The sequence below is a fragment of the Sturnira hondurensis genome, unplaced genomic scaffold (genome assembly GCF_014824575.4).
Source record: "Sturnira hondurensis isolate 20B ecotype Veracruz unplaced genomic scaffold, ASM1482457v3 Scaffold0001221, whole genome shotgun sequence".
Taxonomy (NCBI): Eukaryota; Metazoa; Chordata; class Mammalia; order Chiroptera; family Phyllostomidae; genus Sturnira; species Sturnira hondurensis.
This window is the reverse complement of record NW_028073852.1, coordinates 5,060,522-5,080,533: the sequence shown is the minus strand read 5'-3', so window position 1 is coordinate 5,080,533 and position 20,012 is coordinate 5,060,522. Positions and strand designations below refer to the sequence as shown.

The 20,012-nt window shown below is 58.7% G+C and overlaps 1 protein-coding gene across 2 annotated transcripts in view; it reads left to right on the top strand.

The window, feature by feature from the left end:
• The window catches only part of TTYH2 (tweety family member 2), a 30,391-nt gene extending 12,312 nt beyond the window's left edge, over nucleotides 1-18,079 (top strand). Inside the window, exons 1-12 of one of the 2 annotated variants that reach the window (XM_037066479.1) lie at nucleotides 544-561; nucleotides 3,162-3,382; nucleotides 8,405-8,500; nucleotides 8,907-8,979; nucleotides 11,835-11,904; nucleotides 12,137-12,192; nucleotides 12,677-12,769; nucleotides 13,000-13,092; nucleotides 14,590-14,732; nucleotides 15,393-15,578; nucleotides 15,918-15,996; nucleotides 17,648-18,079. In XM_037066479.1, coding sequence (XP_036922374.1) covers nucleotides 3,183-3,382; nucleotides 8,405-8,500; nucleotides 8,907-8,979; nucleotides 11,835-11,904; nucleotides 12,137-12,192; nucleotides 12,677-12,769; nucleotides 13,000-13,092; nucleotides 14,590-14,732; nucleotides 15,393-15,578; nucleotides 15,918-15,996; nucleotides 17,648-17,728 — 1,170 coding nt within the window. In that variant the 5' untranslated portion in view covers nucleotides 544-561; nucleotides 3,162-3,182 and the 3' untranslated portion in view covers nucleotides 17,729-18,079. Of the gene's footprint in view, nucleotides 1-543; nucleotides 562-3,161; nucleotides 3,383-8,404; nucleotides 8,501-8,906; nucleotides 8,980-11,834; nucleotides 11,905-12,136; nucleotides 12,193-12,676; nucleotides 12,770-12,999; nucleotides 13,093-14,589; nucleotides 14,733-15,392; nucleotides 15,579-15,917; nucleotides 15,997-17,647 lie in introns of those variants that run through there. The other variant, XM_037066475.1, reaches the window with a different exon arrangement.
• Nucleotides 18,080-20,012: the final 1,933 nt, after the last annotated feature.

The window sequence follows — 20,012 nt, the reverse complement described above, 5'->3', positions numbered from 1 at the left end:
TCCGCCCAGCCAGGGGTGTGTGCCCCGGGGGTGTGTCCCGTTCTCTCACACTCCCAAAGGGAGGGGCTCCGTCTGTCCTGGGGTCAGCCCCTCGTCCTCTCTCCACCATTTCTGAAAAGGGAGGATCAAACCCCCAGCTTTTGTGATGGTCCAGCCGGCAGGACGGCTTCCATTGTGACAACAGCCACCTCCCGCCCCCTCTGGCTGAGCCCCCAGGTCTCCCGGCTCCTGAGCTCCCCCAGAGGCAGGGCCTCCAGGGCTGCTCTGGGCCTTGGGCTGGGCACCCGGTGTTCCTTCCCCAGGGGCTCCTGGGGAGGCGGCAGGTCCTGAGGGCACCCAGATCTGAGGGGTGCAGGCTGCATGTTAGATACACGATGTTAGATGAGACACCGTCCCTGACGGTGCCTGGTGGTCTGCAGTGCACCCTCTGAGCAGGGGTGACAGTGGTGACGAGAGCCATCATTGTAACTACTATAATTAGCCGTATTACCGCAATCGGCTTAGAGAGGAGAGAAGGCCTGAATTGGCAGGGAGGAGGGCAGGACGTGGGGAGCAGGTCAGGTGACTCAGACTTGAGCCAGAGTGAGTCGGGCCCTCCGAGGACTCCTTTCCTAGGCCAGAAGCCTGGGTAGGAGGGGGGGCCCAGACTCGAGGCTTCTGGCTGGTGGTGCAGGGTTCTGGATCAGCTACACACTGTGACATGGGGGGTCAGAAAGGGTCACCTGGGAGGGCCAGCGGTCCTTTCTCAGGATCCAGTGTCCCCCCTCTGTGCCCCAGTTACCCAGGGGACCCCTTGCACCTCTCACCCCTCGGGGTCTCAGCCTCAGGGGCTCTCATGTGAGCCTGCGGCAGGCCCGTGGGCGGAGCAGCTGGGGCACAAGGTGGCGTCCATGGCCCAGGCCGGAAGCTAGTGTCTTCAGAGCAAGAACTAGGACTCAGGGGTGGGAGGGGGTCTGGTCTGCACCCTCCCCTGCAAGGGTCTGGGATGGGCTCCTCCCCACCCCCCTGCCCAGGCTGCACCCCTTCGACTCCTCGCTCAGCTGCCCTGCTAGAAAACCTCATGAAGTAGAGAAGGTCCTTCCTCCCAGGGGCTGCATCGGGGTCCCCCAGAGGGCAGCCTCATCCCAGCGTCTGATCCTATAGGTCTCCGTGGGCCTGGGGATTTGCATTTAGAATGAGTTCCCGGCTGATGGCCCTGCTGCTGGTGGTCCAGGACCACCGCTCCATCCGCTACATCCGCTCCGTCCGATGGGACGACGGCTGCCCCCACCTGCTCGCTGGCCTCTCACCCCACCCCGGCCCGGGGAGCTGAGCCGGCCCCTCTTGTCCACGACCCTCTTGTCCACTGACCCTGTTCCAGGTCCGGGGTGTCCCCCCTCTGCCGCCCTGCTGGGAGCTCTGTCTGTGCCAAAGCCCCAGGGACTGGGGGTGGCGTGGAGAAGGGGGTGTGAGTGGGTCAGAATTGTGCTTTCGGTTTTTTTATCGTTCTGTGAAAAGACATCAGGAGGGGCCTGGAACGTGTCACCGGCTTTTGTTTTTTATCCAAGGAGGGATGTAAGAAAATAGAGAAGTTGAACATGCAGAGCCGTGGAAGGGGGAAAGTGGTCTTACAGAAAAGGTTCACGGGTCTTTTACTTTGCCCTCACATTCATAGTACAGGGATATGAAAACCTCACACAGCACGAGGTTTTCGCGAAGGTCATCATTTAACGGTTGCGCCTTCTGGATCCCTGGCTGCAACACCCGTGAACATTGCTCTTCCGGAAGTAACACAGGACAGCTTATCGAGGCGAGGTTTACTTTCTGTGTTGACTCCCACACGGCCCTCGCCCCTGTGTGAAGCTCAGCGCCGCCAGATCGCTCAGGTGTGGGCACCTCTGCACCCTGGTGTCTCCAAGTGCCAAACCCACTTGCGAGAACTGGGAACAAGCCGGAGAAGGGAGCCAGCTGCTGACAGTGGAAAAATAAAACAGCGAGACAAAGAGGGGTATTCTTTCTGGAAGGGGAACTCAGAGAGCAGTGCCGATGTGGAAACCCACAAACCCGCAAACCCGCGGTCCCACCCCGCCTTGATCAGGGGTGTCGTCAGCTTCTCCTCGGAGTGCAGACTGTGGGAAGGGCCTGCCCCTTCTCCTGAGTCATTTTTATCTTCCCTCCGGGCCTGGCATCAGCCACGCCTTCCCCTTCCAGCCAGTTGTGCTTGTTGGTTTTAGCTTGACGACCTCAGATCGGCAAAGCTCTTCTTCCCCTTGGTGCCAACGCACCGGCCTGGAGCAGGCCTGGAGGGAGGGATGAGCTGGGGGCTCACGGGCGGCGCCCCTGGGTCTCACGGGGACCCCACGTCTGAGCTGCCCGAGCTGTGGGTGCAGACGGCAGGGCTTCTCTCGTGGGGTATTCCCAAACCCAGTTGAGAGAACAAAAGGCCGGGCAGCTGCAGACGGACTCTTCAGCTTAACCATGTGNCGGGCCTGGCATCAGCCACGCCTTCCCCTTCCAGCCAGTTGTGCTTGTTGGTTTTAGCTTGACAACCTCAGATCGGCAAAGCTCTTCTTCCCCTTGGTGCCAACGCACCGGCCTGGAGCAGGCCTGGAGGGAGGGATGAGCTGGGGGCTCACGGGTGGCGCCCCTGGGTCTCACGGGGACCCCACGTCTGAGCTGCCCGAGCTGTGGGTGCAGACGGCAGGGCTTCTCTCGTGGGGTATTCCCAAACCCAGTTGAGAGAACAAAAGGCCGGGCAGCTGCAGACGGACTCTTCAGCTTAACCATGTGATTCCTCACTCAAAAAAAGAACTCATTATCCAACGTGTTTAAAGTTTTAAGAGAATCTGCAAGGAAGAAACCTGGGTTTTCATTCATTTCCCTTAGAGTAAGGTGCTGGGCCTGGGGCCCGGGGCCTAGTTCAGGCCGAATACGGGCCTGTCCCCTGGCTGCAGGGGACAAAAGGCCTGGGTGGGTCATGGGGCTTCTCTCGTCCATCTTCCCTCTGGGCAGCAGCCCCCTGAGCCCTTCAGGGCGGGGGACAGCAGCACTAGAGGCACGCTGCCCCACGCCCAAGCAGCTGTCCTCTGCCACTCATAGGCCTCCGGAGTCAGAGTCAAGAGCTGGGCCTCGCCGGCTGCCCTCCACCCTGGGCCAGATCCCCAACCTCCACCTCTCCCTAGGTGTCCGGAACCACCCAGAAGATGACGGTGGACCTGGAGCAGCACCTGGCCCGGCTTAGTGAGATCTTTGCCACGCGGGGCGACTACCTCCAGACACTGAAGTTCCTGCAGCAGATGGCCAGCAACATTATTGCCCAGCTGTCAGGAGTGCCTGTGTGGACACGGGTCTCCGCCGAGCTGACCGAGCTGGCCGACCAGACTGGCTACGTGGAGTACTACAGGTGAGGGGCCGGTGGGGGGCAGAGGTGGGGCACAAGCGCTATGGCTTCCTTCATCCAAGCCTGCGTCTTGGGGCCCACGCAGGGAAGTGCCACCAGAAGGTCGTAATGAACCCTTAACTGAAATCAGACAACGTGAGAGCTTTCGGGGGCCGAGGGGTGGGCACGCGGAACAGTCTTCTGGCACGCAGCCTGGCGGTCCCCCGGGCCAGCATTCTCCCCAGCTGGGGCTGGAGCAAGTGCAAGGGGGGTTTATGTTCCTCACCTGCCAAGGTTTATGGGGCAGGACCCCCTGCATCTACAGGCTCAGCTGCGGGATGCAGGGGGTCAGGGAGATGGTGGCCTCTGTGCCTGCACAGAGCCTCCCCTGAGGGCAGTCGCTTCGCAAGCCTAGAGATACCCCTGGCCCGAGTGCTGGGGGCTGCAGGAGACCGTCGTGCCGTTGCTGCTGAGCTCAGGTGTGCAAACTCACACCCACGTTATCTATCCCTCCGGGTCTGTTTATGTCTTCCTGCCTCCACATTCCTCAGACCTCAGGCCAGGTGAAGACACTGGACACAGGGCAGCTGACCAGGGGCCGGCTGCCCTCCCCTCCTGCCCTGTGCAGGGTCTAGTGAAGGTCACTCTGCAGAGAGCCAAGGAGGGAGGCAGTGGTCTGGGCTTGGGGTGTCTGCTGGCCGAGGGTCGGCACGCACTCGGGATGCGCATGTCACCACACCCAGAGCCCCGTGCGGCGGAAGCTGGTGATGTGAGAGCAGAACGGATACTGAATCCTGACCAACAAGTACCAACTCTTTGGAACCCCTCCCCACCCGTTTGTTGGCTCCTTTTCAAGCCCTTTGCAAAGGTCAGAGCCTTTACGGCAATGTTGCACCATTTACTCTGGTTTTCTGGATTCATTTCCCCTTTACGAGAAAGCCCCAAGCCAGGCTGAACGAAGACTGTAGAAAATGCTCCTGGTGGCCACTGGCCAGAGACCTCCCTGCCCTGGGCTCTCGCCTCCCCTGAGGCAGGAGACCAACAGCAGGGCCCTGATGAGGAGGAGCCCCCTCCCAGGGTCAGGATATTGCTCCCCGTCTCCCCCCACTCTGCAGCACATCCAGCCCCTGTGTGCCCAGGGTGTCACGGATGGCCGATGAGAGGGACCTGGCCCAGCTTCCCACCAGGCGAATGCTCAAGGGTAGCAGTGCCTTTCACCCAGGTGACAGACATAAGCCGTCAACTCTAAGGCTGTGACCTGGGACCCCAAACAGTGGCATCTGCTTAGTCCTGTGACATGAGGGCCATTCATTGCCTGAGCCTTCGAAATCTTTTTGTTTCCTGAGGGGTCGGGGAGGTCGAACCTGGGCATCGATTTCCACCCTGCTGTTCCATCTCAGTGGACCCACTGTAGGGCCACATGCACTTAAGGGCCCAATGTGGGCACTTTGAAAATGACTAGGAGGAAATAAGCCAGAATGTCTATATCAAAAGGAACTTAATTTTTAAAGTGATTTCATTTAAAAAGGGGAGGGGAGGGTGGTGCCCACGGCCTAGAGGCTATTTCAGTCTGGCTGATTGACAGAGACCCCTGGAACTCCCAGCTCCAGCCCCTACCCCTTGTTCAGGTCCTGGCAGCAGAGGTCTCCTCCAAGGCAGGCAAGCAAGCGCCTGCCACTCCTGAGCACCCAGGACAACGCTCTGTCTCTTGTCCTCACCTTCTGCTGTTTGTCGCTCCTTCTCCCACCCGAGCTGCTCTAGAACAAGGCTTTATTTTATTCTCTGACAATTTTTTTAGATTGTATTTCTTTTTAGAGAGAGGGGAAGGGAGGGAGAAAGAGGAAGAGAAACATAGATGTGCAAGAAACATCGCTTGGTTGCCTCTCAAGCCCCCCCTACGAGGGGCCTGGCCCACAACCCAGACATGTCCCCTGACTGGAGATCAAACCCACAACCTTGGCATACTGAGGCGATCGATGCTCCAACCAGCTGAGAGGCCCGGCCAGGGCCAGGGTATCTCAGTTATTTTATTCTTGAACGAACCAGCCTCGGGCTGGGTCTCCTTCAGACAGCCTCCCCATTTTTGCTTTTTGTTTTTTTTGTGTTTTTTTTTTGTTTTTTGTTTTTTAAATATATTTTATTGATTATACCATTACAGTTGTTCTATTCCCCCCCTTCAATCCCTTCCACCCGCACCCTCCCTCCCCCACCATTCTGCCCCCCTTAGTTTATAACCACGTGTCTCAAGTTCTTTGGATTCTATATTTCCCCCACTATTCTTGCCCTCCCCCCTATCTATTTTCTACCTACCATCTATGCTATTTTCTGTGCCTTCTCCCCCCTTCTCCCCCTCCCACCCCCCTGTTTCTAACCCTCCATGTGTTCTTCATTTCTATGGTTCCACTCCTGATCTAGCTGTCCTCTTGGTTTGCTTTTGTTTTAGGTGTGGTTGTTAATAGCTGTGTGTTTGCTGTCCTTTCACTGTTAATATTTTTCATCTTCTTTTTCTTATGTAAGTCCCTTTAGCATTTCATATAATAAGGGCTTGGTAATGATGAACTCCTTGAACTTGACCTTATCTGAGAAGCACTTTATCTGTCCTTCCATTCTAAATGAAAGCTTTGCTGGATAAAGCAATCTTGGCTGTAGGTCTTTGGATTTCATGACTTGGAATACTTCTTTCCAGCCCCTTCTTGCCTGTAAGGTCTCTTTTGAGAAATCCACTGACAGTCTGATGGGTACTCCTTTGTAGGTGACTGTCCCCTTATCCCTTGCTGCTTCTAGGATTCTCTCCTTCATTTTGGTCTTGGCTAATGTAATTATGATGTGCCTTGGTGTGTTCCTTCTTGGGTCCAACTTCTTTGGCACTCTCTGAGCTTCCTGGATTTCCTGGAAGTCTATTTCCTTTGCCAGACTGGGGAAGTTCTCCTTTATTATTTGTTCAAATATGTTTTCCACTCGTGGCTGTTTCTTTCCCCCTTCTGGTACCCCTATAATTCGGATGTTGGAACGTTTAAAGATGTCCTGGAGGTTCCTAAGCCTCTCCTCATTTTTTTGAATTCTCATTTCTTCATTCCTTTCTGGTGGGATGTTTTGTTCTTCCTTCTGGTCCATTCCATTGATTTGAGTCCCCGTTTCCTTTCCATCACTATTGGTTTCCTGTGCATCTCCCTTCATTTCAATTAGTTTAGCCTTCATATGTTCCTCTAATTTGTGACTTTGTTCCTCTAATTTGTGACTATAATCTACCAGTTCTGTGAGCATCCTGATAAATAGTGTCCTGAATTGTGCTTCTGAGAGGCTGGCAATTTCTTGGTCGCTGAGAGTTATTGGCTCTGGGACTTTGAGTTCTTCTTGTGCCATCTTTCGGGTTGTTCGTGCCTGTTCCATAGCAGGATCAGAGCCCTAAAGTGTTCACTAGAACAGGGCAACTAAGTCGCTGGGTTGTGACGCTGTATGTGGGGGCGGGGTCAAAGAGGGACTATGGCGTCCTGTCCGCCGCCTGCCGCCACGGCCCTCACCGGTGCCGCAGTTGCTGCCGTCACCGGGCCCACGCGTTTCGTCCCACTGCACGCGAGTGTGCCACCGCCGTCAGCCCTCGCCCCCTGGGGCCTGCGTGGTCTGTCTCACTGTGCGCGAATATGCGCCCGCGGTCTGCCCCGCACCCCAACTGGTTCCCGTCTGCCTGCGCGCCTGGGTCGGGGGCCCTGTCCTGCCCGACCCTGCTCGCTGCTGGCTCCGCCCCTCTTACCGTCCCCGTTGAACGGTTAGATGTAGTCGGACTTCCGTATAATTCAATTTTCTGTCCTTTGGTTGTGTCTTTGTTTCTCCAAACCTTTGTTTTATTCAAACTTGGTTGTGGGAGAAGGCACAGTGTTTCCACCTATGCCTCCATCTTGGCGGAAGTCCTGGAATCCATTTTTGCTTTTTGGATGGTTCTAAAGCATAGCCATCCAGCTAAGCAATTATATTTTAGCACTTTCATTCAAGGCCTGGCTAAGTATTAGAGGTAATAAAAAGCCTGAACAGACTACCCTCTTGGAGAGGCTTCTTGCAACAGGGTGAGCAACTGAGAGCTTCAACAGAGACCGGATGTGGGGGGGGTGGGGGAGGCAGGGCTGGAGAGGCTTCCTGAGAGCCCATTTTGGTTAGAAATACATTCCCGGGTCATCACCTGGCTCCTCTGGGGAAACGCCTCTGCCATGGAGAGCTGTTTCCAGGAACTCCTTACAGCTGGAGGTGCAGCCCTCCTCCTGGAAGGTGAGTTAGAAGCAATCCTAACTGGATCTCCCGCTGAGGGGGAGAGAAGTAACAAGAAACCTTTGGGTTTGAAACCTGAAGCCAGGGCTTTGAGAGGGGCCTGGTGGGCTGGCCTTGTCTCTTGCCGGGAGGCTGGAAGAGGTGGAGAGTCAGGCCAGTCCCGAGCTTCCCGGCCTCGGCCTCAGTGTTCCAGTCTGTGAATGCGGGATCCTCACGCCAGATGGTCCCCGGGGTTCCTTCCAGCTCTGACTCCGACTCTAAGAAAACGGCCCCTTGGTGGCCTCCTCCTAGTAGAGGGCTGGCTCTGCACCTGCCCCAGAGCCCCGACTCCATCCCTGGGCGTGGCAGGGGCCCCGTCCTGCGCTGCGCAGGGAGTGTTTTGATTGGGCCCCTTGGGGGCGGAAAGGATGCACTCGGCTGCCCGGTGGCCTCCAGCGTGCCCGCCCCTAGGAACCCCGCAGTCCCTTTCTCCCAGCTCCATCCCACCTCGTACCCACACTCTAGGCTCTTTTCCCTCTTTATGGTATCAGTGAAGCCGGACACCGTTGCTGGGGAGAAGGGGCCAGTGAATTTATTTGGCTCTGGCATTGAGAAAAATAATGAGTACAAGACTTCCCTTTTGGGGACTGGGAGAAGTCCCTTCTCCGCCCCACCCCCTCACCCCCCCACCCCCGCTCTGGGCAGCTGTGGTAACAGAGGGTCGGCGGGCCTGGGGGCTGCTCTTCGGGCCTGCTGGATGGGGAGCTTCGCTCTGCTCCACCTGAGTGCCCCCCACCCTCCTCCCAGGTGGCTTTCCTACCTCCTGCTCTTCATCCTGGACCTGGTCATCTGCTTCGTCGCCTGCCTGGGACTGGCCAGGCGCTCCAGGTGTCTCCTGGCCTTGTGAGTAACCCTGCCTGCGGGCCTGGGACAAAGATAGGGCAGGCGCCTGGGGCAGTGGTACCACCGTCAGAGAGCTGCGCTGGGGGAAACAGCCTGAAGCCACCAGCTCGTTATCTGGGCACCAGCAAGGACTGGGCTTTCCTCCCTGTGTCCCTCCCCTCCTGGCCTGCCCAAGCAGCAGAGCCTCCCGCCACCCCTAACCAGGACCCCCCTCAATGCCCTCACAGCTGTCTCTGCAGCCCAGGGGCCTAATCCCAGGGTTCGGTCTGTCTCCCTGCCCCAGAAGTCAGCAGGGGCCAATGAAGGCAAGTTCATACTGAAGTTGGTGGGCCAACAGCCATCCGGGGGTCCCCTGTCCCCCAGCCGGCCTTTGCCTGGATCCCATCCTCGGCTGCCTCTCTTCCAGGATGCTGTGCTTCGGGCTGCTGGCCCTGCTCCTCAGCTGGGCGTCCCTGGCTGCGGACACCGCTACAGCAGTGGTGAGTGTGGGCGTGGGGGTGGGGGCTGGCCTGACCCGGACCATCTCGGGTGGGTGGCACATTGGTGTGTCCTGTCCAGCATCCGTAGGGCAGGGTCAGCTTCCGGCCTCGGTCCCTAAGCTAAAACCCGAGCATCTCAGAACCAAAGGGGCCCAGCTCTTCCGCACCAGGCCCGTCACTCCGTATGGGGGACACGGCCCAGAGAAAGGAAAGGGGCCACCACAAGATGGTGAAGCATCTGGGGCGAGAACGGAGGGAAGACATCGGAAGCCTGTCCCTTTGTCACCCCACGAGCCCGTTCCCAGCCCCCTGCTCACTGCTCGTAAGGACATGCACAAGTGGCCAGGTGACTTCTCTCTGGTTCTGGTGGGGTGGGCGGGGTCTGACCCTTGGGCACGAGGAGCCCCCCACCCTGGCTGCAGCCTCACACCCCAGAGCACTGGGAATGTGGGAGGCGGCATGTAGCTGGCTCCGCCCCTTGCCCTTGGACTCAGGCACAGTCTGACTCACAGGGACGCAAGTTCACGGAGGTGGTGCCTCAAAATATTAAAAAGCGCAGGTGGGGGAGCTTCCCATGGAGGTGTTTGAATTAAGCTGCGTGCATGAGTCACTCGTTCATTCACTCATTCATTCAGCTGTTGCTTGGCTCTGGGGCAGTCAGTGGTGCCAGGTGCGAGGACGTGTTCTTGACTGAGTGGCAGCCTACAGCAGTCAGACTTGTGGGAGGATCGTTGTGGAGGTGCCTGCTGGGGGGTGGCAGGATTTACCCGGGGGGGATCTCAGGGAACCCCTGGCCAACTCAAGGGCCCCAGACGGACGCTGTGCCCTGCGTCTGTTCGGCCCAAGCTCCCTGCAGATAAAAGAACGGGGTTCCTGCTGGAAGCCCTCCTCCCAAACTCAAGCCTCGCCCCGTGGCGGGGGGCTGGCCAGGAGCTCGGGCCTTGGGCAGTTTGCCCATGGTGCCCACAGAATGAATGGATCCTGGTGCTGCTTGGTGCATGGCAGCTTTCCGCAGAGCTAGCCCAGAAGGGAGAGGAGGCAGGCGGCTCCCCCCTAACCATGCAGTGTCCTCTGGGCAGGAGGGAGAGCTGGACAGGCATGAACCCATGTCCCAAGGGCGGGGGCCCCTTCAGGTATAGGGAAGGGCAGGTCGGATGGCGGGCACTGAGCCCAAAGGCATCCTGTTGTCATCGGGAGCGGGGAGGGCTGTACACAGTCCAGGGGAGTGACTGCTGGCAGAGCGACAGGCACAGCTGCCTGGCCCCTGCCTCTCCTCGGGGACAAGGGAAGCTTAGGGAAGCTCCCACGTGGTGTGCCTCTCTGGGGCCCCTCCTGCCGCCTGGGCAGCCTTGGCCTCGTGGAAGTAGCAGCAGCACCCCACTCACCCCCATAAGCTGCCCTTTTGGGAAGCAGCCCCCTCGGGGCTCCTTCACACTGGGCTTTGGTGTCCAAGGAAACCAGAGGCGATTTAATCTCCCAGCTGGGCACTGTGGAATGCAAGGGCTCCGAGGGAAAGAGGGAAAGAGGGAAAGGCCATTCCCCTGACTGGTTTGGTCAGGCCCCTCTGTGCTGGAGTCAGTGTGAATGAGCCTTTGACTGGGCTGCAGAGCCTGCTGCATGTTAATGCGCAGTGGGGTGAAGAGGAGCCGGGAGCCAGGGAGGGCGGGGGAAGTCCATTGTCACAGGCTAGGCAGGCAGCTTTTGTGTGGCCTCCCTGCCCCTTCCCTCTGAGGCCTGGCTTTTTTTTTTTTTTTTTTTTTTGAGAGCTGTGGGGCCAGAGGACTGCCACTGTGCCCTGCCCTGACCCCCACCCCCTGCCTTTGCTGTCCCCAGAAAGAACCTCCCCAAGTAAGGACGGGGCCACAGGAGCTTTGGCTGCACACCAGCACTAATTTGAGGGGGGCTCCCTGGGAATCGGGCACCTCTCCCAGCCGTGCGGCCATGGGGGAGTCACGGAGGTTCCCCAGGCCTCGGCTTTCCTCAGTGTGAGGTGAAGCGGGTCACAGCCCTCACCATAAAGGCTTGTAGGTGGGGTGAGGTGGGTGGCCAGTCGTGGGAGGCATACAGGAAATGTTTGGTCAACAGTAGCCACCACTGGTTACCACACAGTTCCTCTCATTATGTGAGGGTCAAGCGGAGTCCTCCAGACTGTCACCTCTGCTCCCAGGAGCTGCCTGCAGACTCCACCACCACCTGGACCCGGCTGGGTCTGGGGATGGCTGGCTCAGAGGGTGACATTTTTGCTGCCACCGCTCCCAGGGCCCGGAGCTGCTCCCTGTGGTCACCTAGCCAGGCCGGGCCGTGTGACCCAAGCCCCCAGCTCGGCACTGGGAGAACCTGGAGCTCCTGCCCTCTGACTCCCAGCCCCACATGGTTTCATGAGTGGGACCTGCCCTCAAAAGCTCAGTGGTGGACTCAGCCCCAACAGAGTTCATTAGAGTCAGTCCTGGGAAGGCTTCCCAGACTGACACCCCCAGAGTGTGTGGGACTTGATGCCAGCAAGATGAAAAATAAACTAGAGATGAGCAAATGACTCCCCAACACCCATCCTGCAACCTACTCTGGGCCCAGGCCCGCCCCGGGCTCTCCCAGAAGAGGCATCGGAAACATGGGGTACTTTACGTAGATTAACTCATAAGGGGACGGTGTTTTTCTCTCCGCATTGTAGAGGAGGCACTTGCCCAAAGTTGGGGGAGAGCCAGGGCTCAAACCCAAGGGGGCTGAGTTTTCTGAGTGTCCCCGTCCACCTGGGACGGAGCCCAGAGATCCAAGTGGCCGGGGCCGAGGGCACGGGGCCCCTCCCAGGGCACTGGTGCGGTGACCTCCCCCACCCATCTGACCTCTCCCCGGCTTAGGGTGCCAGTGACTTCTGCGCAGCCCCCGATACCTTCCTCCTGAACATGACGGAGGGCCAGCTCAGCACAGGTAAGGAGATCGCAGGCCTCTGGTCAGAGCCCCTCTGAAGAGCCCGAGAGTGTGCTACCCACCCATTTGAGCCCACTCATCACCCAGTGCCTCCCAAAACCCGCACTCCGGGACCAGCGGCACCTCTGGGCCACTTCATAGAACCTGTCTCCTTGAGGGGCTCGGAAGTCGCCTGGCTACTGGGGATGGATGAGGGCCTGGTCCCCTGCCTGACGTCGTCTTTGCCTTGCAGAGGTGACCCGTTACTACCTGTACTGCGGTCAGAGCATGAGCAGCCCCTTCCAGCAGGTACGGCTCACCGCGCCCACTGTCCCCTTCGTCAGTGTGCTCTCTCTAGACCCACAGCCCCGGCCCTGACCGGGAAGGTGGAGGTGGCTGGGTGTTCTTGGCGTCACTGTGGTTCTCAGAGGGAGGCCGTGCTCTTGGTCAGCCTGTAGGTCAGTGTTTCCCACACGTGCGCCCAGCACCCGGAGTGCAGTTAACACAAAGATGCTACGAAGCAGGTCGGGGGGTGGGGCCTGAGAGTCTGTATTTCTCACAAGCTCCAAGGCGCGGCCAGTCCGAGGTCCACTTTGAGTAACAAGAAGCAAGAGGCCTCTCAAGAAGCCTCAGGGATGAGGGGAAGCTTTCCTGCAAGCAGGAAGGGCCATCGTCAGGGATGTGAGAGCAGATGCCGCGGCGGGAGGGGGTTCTGTAGAAGAACCAGCCCTTGGCAGCTGGGGGGCTTGGGAAGCGAAACCTCACCGCGGGGCTGTGGTCTGTCCCGTCGCAGGCACTGACCGTCTTCCAGCGCTCCCTGACTGCCATGCAGATCCAGGTGGCAGGACTGCTGCAGTTTGCTGTGCCCATCTTCCCCACGGCGAAGGTGAGGCGGTCTCCCCAGCATCCACACTGGGAGGGGGGAGCCCCAAGGCCAGGGCATCGGAGAGCCAGGCGCAGAGTGTTCTCCCCCCATAGTTGGGCTCCTTCATTTGGCTTTAAAGGTTGCTGTGTGTGGTTTTATCCACAAGCCCTGCCCCCACCGCTCAGTCTCTGTCTGTCTGTCTGTCTGTCTATCTGTCTGCATGTTTGCCTCTTTTCTTCCTTCTTCGTCAGAATGAGCTGCTCAGAATCCAGCTCCTGTTAAACTCCTCGGAATCCAGCCTTCAGCAGCTGACGGCCATGTTGGATTGTCGGGGGCTGCACAAGGTGCTGGGCTGGCCCTGGGGGGCGAGCGGGGGTAGGGATGCCCTAGCTGGGCACATGTTCGCAGAGAAGCCAAAAGGGCCTGGAAGAGAGATCCCCTGGGCTCCCTGCAGGGCCGGGCTGTGGGGAGGAAGCTGGACAACAGGAAGGTGGGGGAGGTGCTTGGCTTCTGGAGTCTCCCCAGGAGCTGAGACAGGGAGATCTGGTGGACCTACCAGGGAGCAAGGTGGCAGGACTGTACACAGCCAGGTCAAGTCACCTATAGAACACTGGTCGGGGCCATCTGGTCAACCCATCCACCTCCCTGGGAGCAAGTGGGCATCCCAATCTCATTGCCAAGGCTGTCTCTCTCTGGGAATTTGAACTGTCAGACACTAATGCAGGGGACACACTGGGAGTATGTGAGCCCTCCCTCCCCACAAAGCAGTAGGCCAGGTGTGCTGACTGCTCTCACGTCTCAGGTGGATGCAGGGCAAACGCTCACGGTCGCGGCTGCCGCTGACTGAGGACTTGGTCCTGCACTGCGCCTTGTCCTGTGTGCACGTTGTATCCGACGTGCCGTTCAGTCCTCGCAATTGTGCCACGCAGCACGCGTCATTGCGTGGGGAGTTTTACAGAGAGGAAAGTGTGTGGATGGATAAGTGGAGAGATCAATAGTTCTCTGTGTGTGTGTCTGTAGATCTGTGCTAGGTAAGTAGACAGATAAATAGACAGACAGACAAATAGAGTGTGCTGACTCATCGAAGATTCCAGAATTGCTAAGTCAAGCTTGGATATTGGGTCCTGGCTGCCTGACTTAAGAGCTGAGCACACAGGCATCACCCCAGACCCTCCTTCCCTCCCTGTTCACGTCCGGTCAGCCCCTCAGCCCGCGCTCTGCAGCTCCCGCCCAGGCCCCAATTTTCTCCCTGGTCTCCAGAGTTCTCCCACCCGTGTCCTTTCGTGTAGCGCAGCCAGAGTGGTTTAAGTTAAAAACGAACTGGATCTCGTCCCTTCCACCCCGAACCCTCTGGTCCTTCCTGTCATAGTACAATAAACTATGGACTCCTCCCCTGCCCTGCGAGCCCCGGGACGACCCTGCACCAACTCAACTGTCTCCTGTTGGCCTGGGTCCTCTTTCCTGAACCTGCCAGGCTTGTCCCTTTGTGTCACTGCTCAAGGCGCCATCTGCTCCATCCCCCCCACCCCACCCCAGCCTCAGAATAAACATCCCACTCTTCTGGCTCCCCTACCCAGACCCCCACAACCTGGCCGTCCTTGTTCAGAGCTGACCCTCCAGCGCCTAGCGCACAGTAGGTGTTCAGCAAATGCCTGTAGAGTGACCCCAAGGAGCCCCATTGTGTTGGGCTCCGGAGTGTGGGCCTTAATGGCGGTCAGGGTGCTGAGGATGTGAAGGGGGAGATCTGGGGCCAGGCCGAGGGGGAGGGGCCTCTGGAGACAAGTGCAGGCCAGGCTGCGCCCGGCTCCCTTCCAACTGCGTGTCCCCCCCCCCCTCCCCAGGACTACATGGACGCCCTCACTGGCATCTGCTACGATGGCATCGAGGGCTTGCTCTTCCTTGGCCTCTTCTCCCTCCTGGCCGCCCTGGCCTTCTCCACCATGACCTGCTCGGGGCTGCGGGCCTGGAAGTGCTTTACCAGCAGGTGGGCTGCCTGGAGGGGACTTCCTTGGGGAGCAGGCGGGAGGCTCGGCTCTGCCCGAGCCGAGGGCTGATAACCTGCAAGGGCCCAGAGCAGCTGAGGGCCCAGGCATCCGGCCCCAGCAAGCTGCCTAGCTGTCTGCCAAAGCTTCCCCGAGAGCCCAAACAGACCCCCAAAGCGGGGCTTCTGGGGAGCCCGGGCAGGAGTGGGTCTGAGGATGGGGACAGTGTCATGCCACAGCCTGGCATCCTTTGCCACTCCTCTGCTCCTCCGCACAACTCCATGGCATGAGGTAAATGAAGAGAGCTTCCACTGCTGGGTGGGGCGCCCCCAGCAAGCCAGGGAGCACGGGCTGTAGCATGATCACCAGGGACCTACAGTCTCACTGGGGACATAGATGAGGACGAGGTGGTAGATCAGACAAGAGGAAGCAGGTTAGGCAGGGTCAGTGTGCAAGTGGTCAGCACGGTGGGCTCCCCGGAGGAGGCGGGTGTGAACTGAGAACGTGGCTGAGTGATCTGTGGGAGGCGCAGCCGAGGTCCATGTCTCAGAGGAAGTTCAGGGACACACCTGTGGCCAGAGGGAGCGTCCTGGGCTGGGACCCCACTGCCTTGGAGCCTCCCTTGTCCTTCATGGTCGGCCGTGTTCTGCATGTCATTGCAGGGACAGAGACTACGATGACATCGATGACGACGACCCCTTCAACCCCCAAGCCCGGCGCATCGCTGGCCACAACCCACCACGGGGGCAGCTTCATAGCTTCTGCAGCTACAGCAGCGGCCTGGGCAGCCAGACCAGCCTGCAGCCCCCGGCCCAGACCGTCTCCAACGCCCCCATCTCGGAGTACATGTACGGCAGGGGCCCCGGGGCTTCCCCTCACACAGCCTGGCCCAGGGGAGAGAGGTCTGCAGGTCCGGGGAACCAGGCAGGGAGGAAGGCACCAAAGGCAGGCGGTGGTCCCCTCACTGCAGCCTGGGAGGAAGGCGGCCACTGAGCCTTTAGTCACGTGACCCCTGCACACCCACCCATGGGGGGTGAAGATCTTACCGTACAGACGCCAGGCCTTTCTCCAGGAGCCCGAGGGGTGGGTCTCGGGGCCGAGAACCGGCATTTCCCACAGGCCCCTCTGTGGAAGTTTGAGTCCCTTCCCCGTGCCTCCCCTCCTGAGCTCTCCTCTCCGCCCCACAGGAACCAAGCTGTGCTCTTCGGCGGGAACCCCCGCTACGAGAACACGCCGCTCATCGGAAGAGGCTCCCCACCCCCCACGGTAACCCAGGCTCCCTCGACGGGTGGGCAGGGGTGGCCAGGGGTTCTTGAGCCAGGTTCCTGTCAGGGAGGGGCCTCTGCCTTCACTCGGCCAGACAAGACGCTTCACTTGCCCCCTGCAGGGAGTTTGGAAGGGACCATCCAGTTGATAAACTAGGAGCACTGGAGACCCAGGGCCATGGGGTCGGGGACACAGGCCTGACCCCTGAGGGCCAGGATGCTCGCGGGTGTCCAGCGAGGGCTCTTGGCGAAAAGCACACACAGTGCCAGACCCAGGGGAAGAGATGGGACCCAGCCCCAGTCTTCAGGAAGTGCATGACCTGCAGGAGGGGACAGCCAGAAAGCTGCTGGCAATAAGTGTCACCAGTACTTCAGGAGGGACGCAGAGGGGGGAACCGTCCCCGCTGCCCCACAAAGGTCCTGTGGAGCAGGTGGCGCCCATGCACACCGCAGAGCAGTGGGCCTCGCCCGGCCATCGTGCCCCCCGGGGGAAGTCTGGCCACGTCTCTTGGCATTTTGCTTGCCAGATTGGGAGAGCATTTTGGAAGAGCTACTTTGTCATCAGAACAATGACAGCAGCATGGGTCTCAGCCCCCAACCCAGCCCCCACAACAGAATGGGGCCACAGGGCAGCCAGGACTCAGCGGCAATAACCTGTATGATCCGTCTCTCCCCGCGTGACCCCACCTGGCAGTTTCTGCCCTGGGCACCTTCCCCCCTGAACTTTTAGAAACAGCATGAGGCCTGGGTGAGCTCTTGAGTCCAGGGCCCCAAGGCCCGGAGAGCGGGTGGGTGGAAGTCAGCACCTTCAAAACAGCCCCCTAGCTTTTCTCTCTAACCGGAAGCCTCCCGGGTTCCTTTTCCTCACCACCAGTGGCAGGGGACCCAGGAATGCAGGTTGATTTTCATGTGAATCTGAGCATAGATAATTAGGGGGAATCTGCTGCTGTGAGAAATGAATTACTCAAAGCACCACGATGCCAAATAAAAATGACTTTCAGATTACTTTCTGCTTCGAAAGATCCAGGCCACTCTCCCTGCTGTTAGCAGAGAGGAGCAAGGACTGACCTTATTTGCAAGGCTTAAGAACAGGGAGCAAGGTTGAGTCGAGGTGGAGTAGGCAGGCACCTGGGAGGGAGAGTGGCTGGTCAGTGCAGGCACCGTGCATTTGAGGCTGGGAGCCAGAGGTTCCTGATGGTCCCTGGGGCGGAAACACCCCGGACAGGAAGTCTGCCCAGGCCACTCTAGTTCCTCCAGTCCCCATGAGGCCCTGTCATTAAAACCTGGTGCCCGCCCTGCAGTGTGGCTCAGTTGGTTGGGTGTCCCACAAAGTGAAAGGTTGCCAGTTTGACTCCCGGTCAGAGCACACGCCTGAGCTGCAGGTTCAGTCTCTGGTCGGGGCGTGTAAGAGCAGCAACCAACCGATGTTTCTCTCTCTCTCTCTCTCTCTTCTTCCTTCCCTTCTCTTTCGAAATAAATGAATAAAATCTTAAAAAACAAAAAATCCTGGTCCCTGACCACTGTGGCTAACTGTGGCTGGTCCGGCTCTCTCTTGCTCAGAAATTCCTGGTGCCTTTGCTAGGACAGGGTCCACTGTGACTGGTGACGTGGTGTGGCCCTGTTCCAACTGTCCTCTCCTCTCTCTCCCACAGTACACTCCCAGCATGAGGGCCACCTACCTGTCCCTAGCGGATGAACACCCGAGGCACTACGGCAGTGAGTTCCCGGCCTAACCGCCTTTCGGAGGGCGCTGCCTCCTTGACCCTCTGGTTTGTCACGGACTCACATGAGAGCTGCGTTTCTTCAGTGGAAACCAAAGTCGTCTGGAAACTGGTCACAGGACCCGGAGGGCCCTGTTCCCACAGAGGGGCCACTGAGAGTCAGGCAGAATCGGCCTGGGCGCGGCTGCCCTGGGCAGATGGAAAACCAGCCTCTCCCTCTGCCGGCTTCCTCCCCACACCAGAACCGTCCCCCAGCCGCTTGGCTGTCCCTACGCTGGCAGCCTGGCTCAGCTCACCCCTACACCCCACCCTCACGGTGGGGCAGAGCAGCGAGGAGGGGCCGGGTCAGGCCCCACGGTCCCATTGCCCGGCCTGCTCCCTGCGAGCACAGCCGAAAGGCCAGGCAACCACCCTGGCCGCGTGGATGGCAGCATTTTCCTGCAGGTAAAGGTGGAATTGCTGATCAGGAGATGTTTTTAAGGAAGGTGATGTTCCCAGTGAGACCAGGAACTGTCCAAATCGGTCTCCCGGGGCCTGGTGGCCTCTTCCGGGCCACAGAGGGAAGGGGTTGGAGAGCTCTGCGGAGGAGGCAGGTGGCCCCAGGGCCAGGGGACCGGCCCTGCTGGGTTTCTACAGTGACGCTCGGTGGGAAGGGGGTGGGGAGCCTGCCCCATCCCGCCGGCCTTTCTGCAACCCTCCCTTCCAAAAGCGATGCTGTGAGTTTGTTCGCCGCAGGTAGGGGCGGTCTCAGGTACTAACACACACTTTGAACACAACTGTAACTCTTTTATTCCCCCCGCCTCGTGTTTTAAGTACCTTGTCCAAAGACTTGAACCTCGGAGCTCACCCAGTTTCTACAAGAGACCAGGGGCTCATTCCTTACGCTTGATTTGCCTCCCATCCTTTTCAGGGTTTGCCGCCACCAGCCAGTTCTTTAAGGATCTGGGGGTGGGGGAGAGGGGGTTTTTAAATAAAATAAAGATCAGAAGAGACTTCCGGTCCTAAACTGCTTTTTGATGGGAACTGGGTTTATCCCCTGCCTGTCCCCGCCCCCCACCAGATCCTTTAAGGGAGGCAGGAAGGGCAAACAGCGTGAACAACCCCGTCCAGAGGAATGAATGACCAGGCCGCATTCATTCCCTTCCCTCTTGTCTGCAAGTGAATTTGTCAGTAAAGGTTTTAGCAGAGCGGGACAACTCGATGTGTAGACAGGTGTCTTCCTTACCTCTCCCATCCTGTTGCCCCAGACCCCTGCACTTTACCTGCAAGGTGAGAAGGAGCTTGGTAACCAAGAAAAAATAGTGACCCATCCTGCCCACTGAGGAACCAGAGTCAGGGTCTGGTGCTGCCAACACCCTGCCCAGTCGGAGGGCCTGGCACTGAGGCCTCCACGGCCTCACACGCCAAAGCAGGGACCGGGTGGCGTGGCTTGGGACAGGGTATTTTCTATCTGTGTTTTGGAAGAGCTACTTTGTCATCAGAACAATGACAGCAGCATGGGTCTCAGCCCCCACAACAGAACGGGGCCACGGGGCAGCCAGGACTCAGCTTCGTAAACCTGTATGAGCCGTCTACCATAAAAACCCTTTGTGTGACCACGTTGTGGGCAGGTGGAAACTGACGACTAGCGGTTGCTTCTTAATCTTTCATTATTGGCTACTAGGGAGTTGTTTTTAACGCATGTAAACTAAACTAGAACCTTTGCGTGGTGCCCCAAGGAGCCAGGCAGGCACAGCTCTGCTTGGTGCGCGAGCGCCCCCACCTGGAGGACAAATAAACCACTTTACTAAAACATGCGCTCAAGTGTCTAATTTCCTCCGCTGTGGGGATAAGCGGGGACTGAGGGGCCCCTTCTGGCTGGATTATGAGGTCAGAGCTTCGAAACAGATGTCAGCATGAGGACAGAGATGGGGCCACTGACTGAATATCGTGGCCTCATTTGGCCCCTGGCTACTCTGCACTCAGACCTGGTTTCTGCCAGTCTTTCTCCGAAGGTCTCTACAGTCATCGCTGGAAATGTTGCTGATAATAAGCAGCGTGCATCGAACCCCTGCACTGTAGCAGGAAACATCCCAAGTATCTCTGTCACTTGTTCATCAAACCCACAATAACCCTGCGGGGTCACTCATTTCGCAAATAAGCCAACTGAGGCGCAGAGACCGTAACTTGGAGCAAGAGTCAGAACCCAGAGTGCCGACCCAGAGCCCCGCCTGGAGGCCTCTGCAACGCTATGGAGTTGCGGCGGTGGTCACACAGCGGGCTGCTGCCGCCGTCCCCAACCCCCGCTCTGCCACGG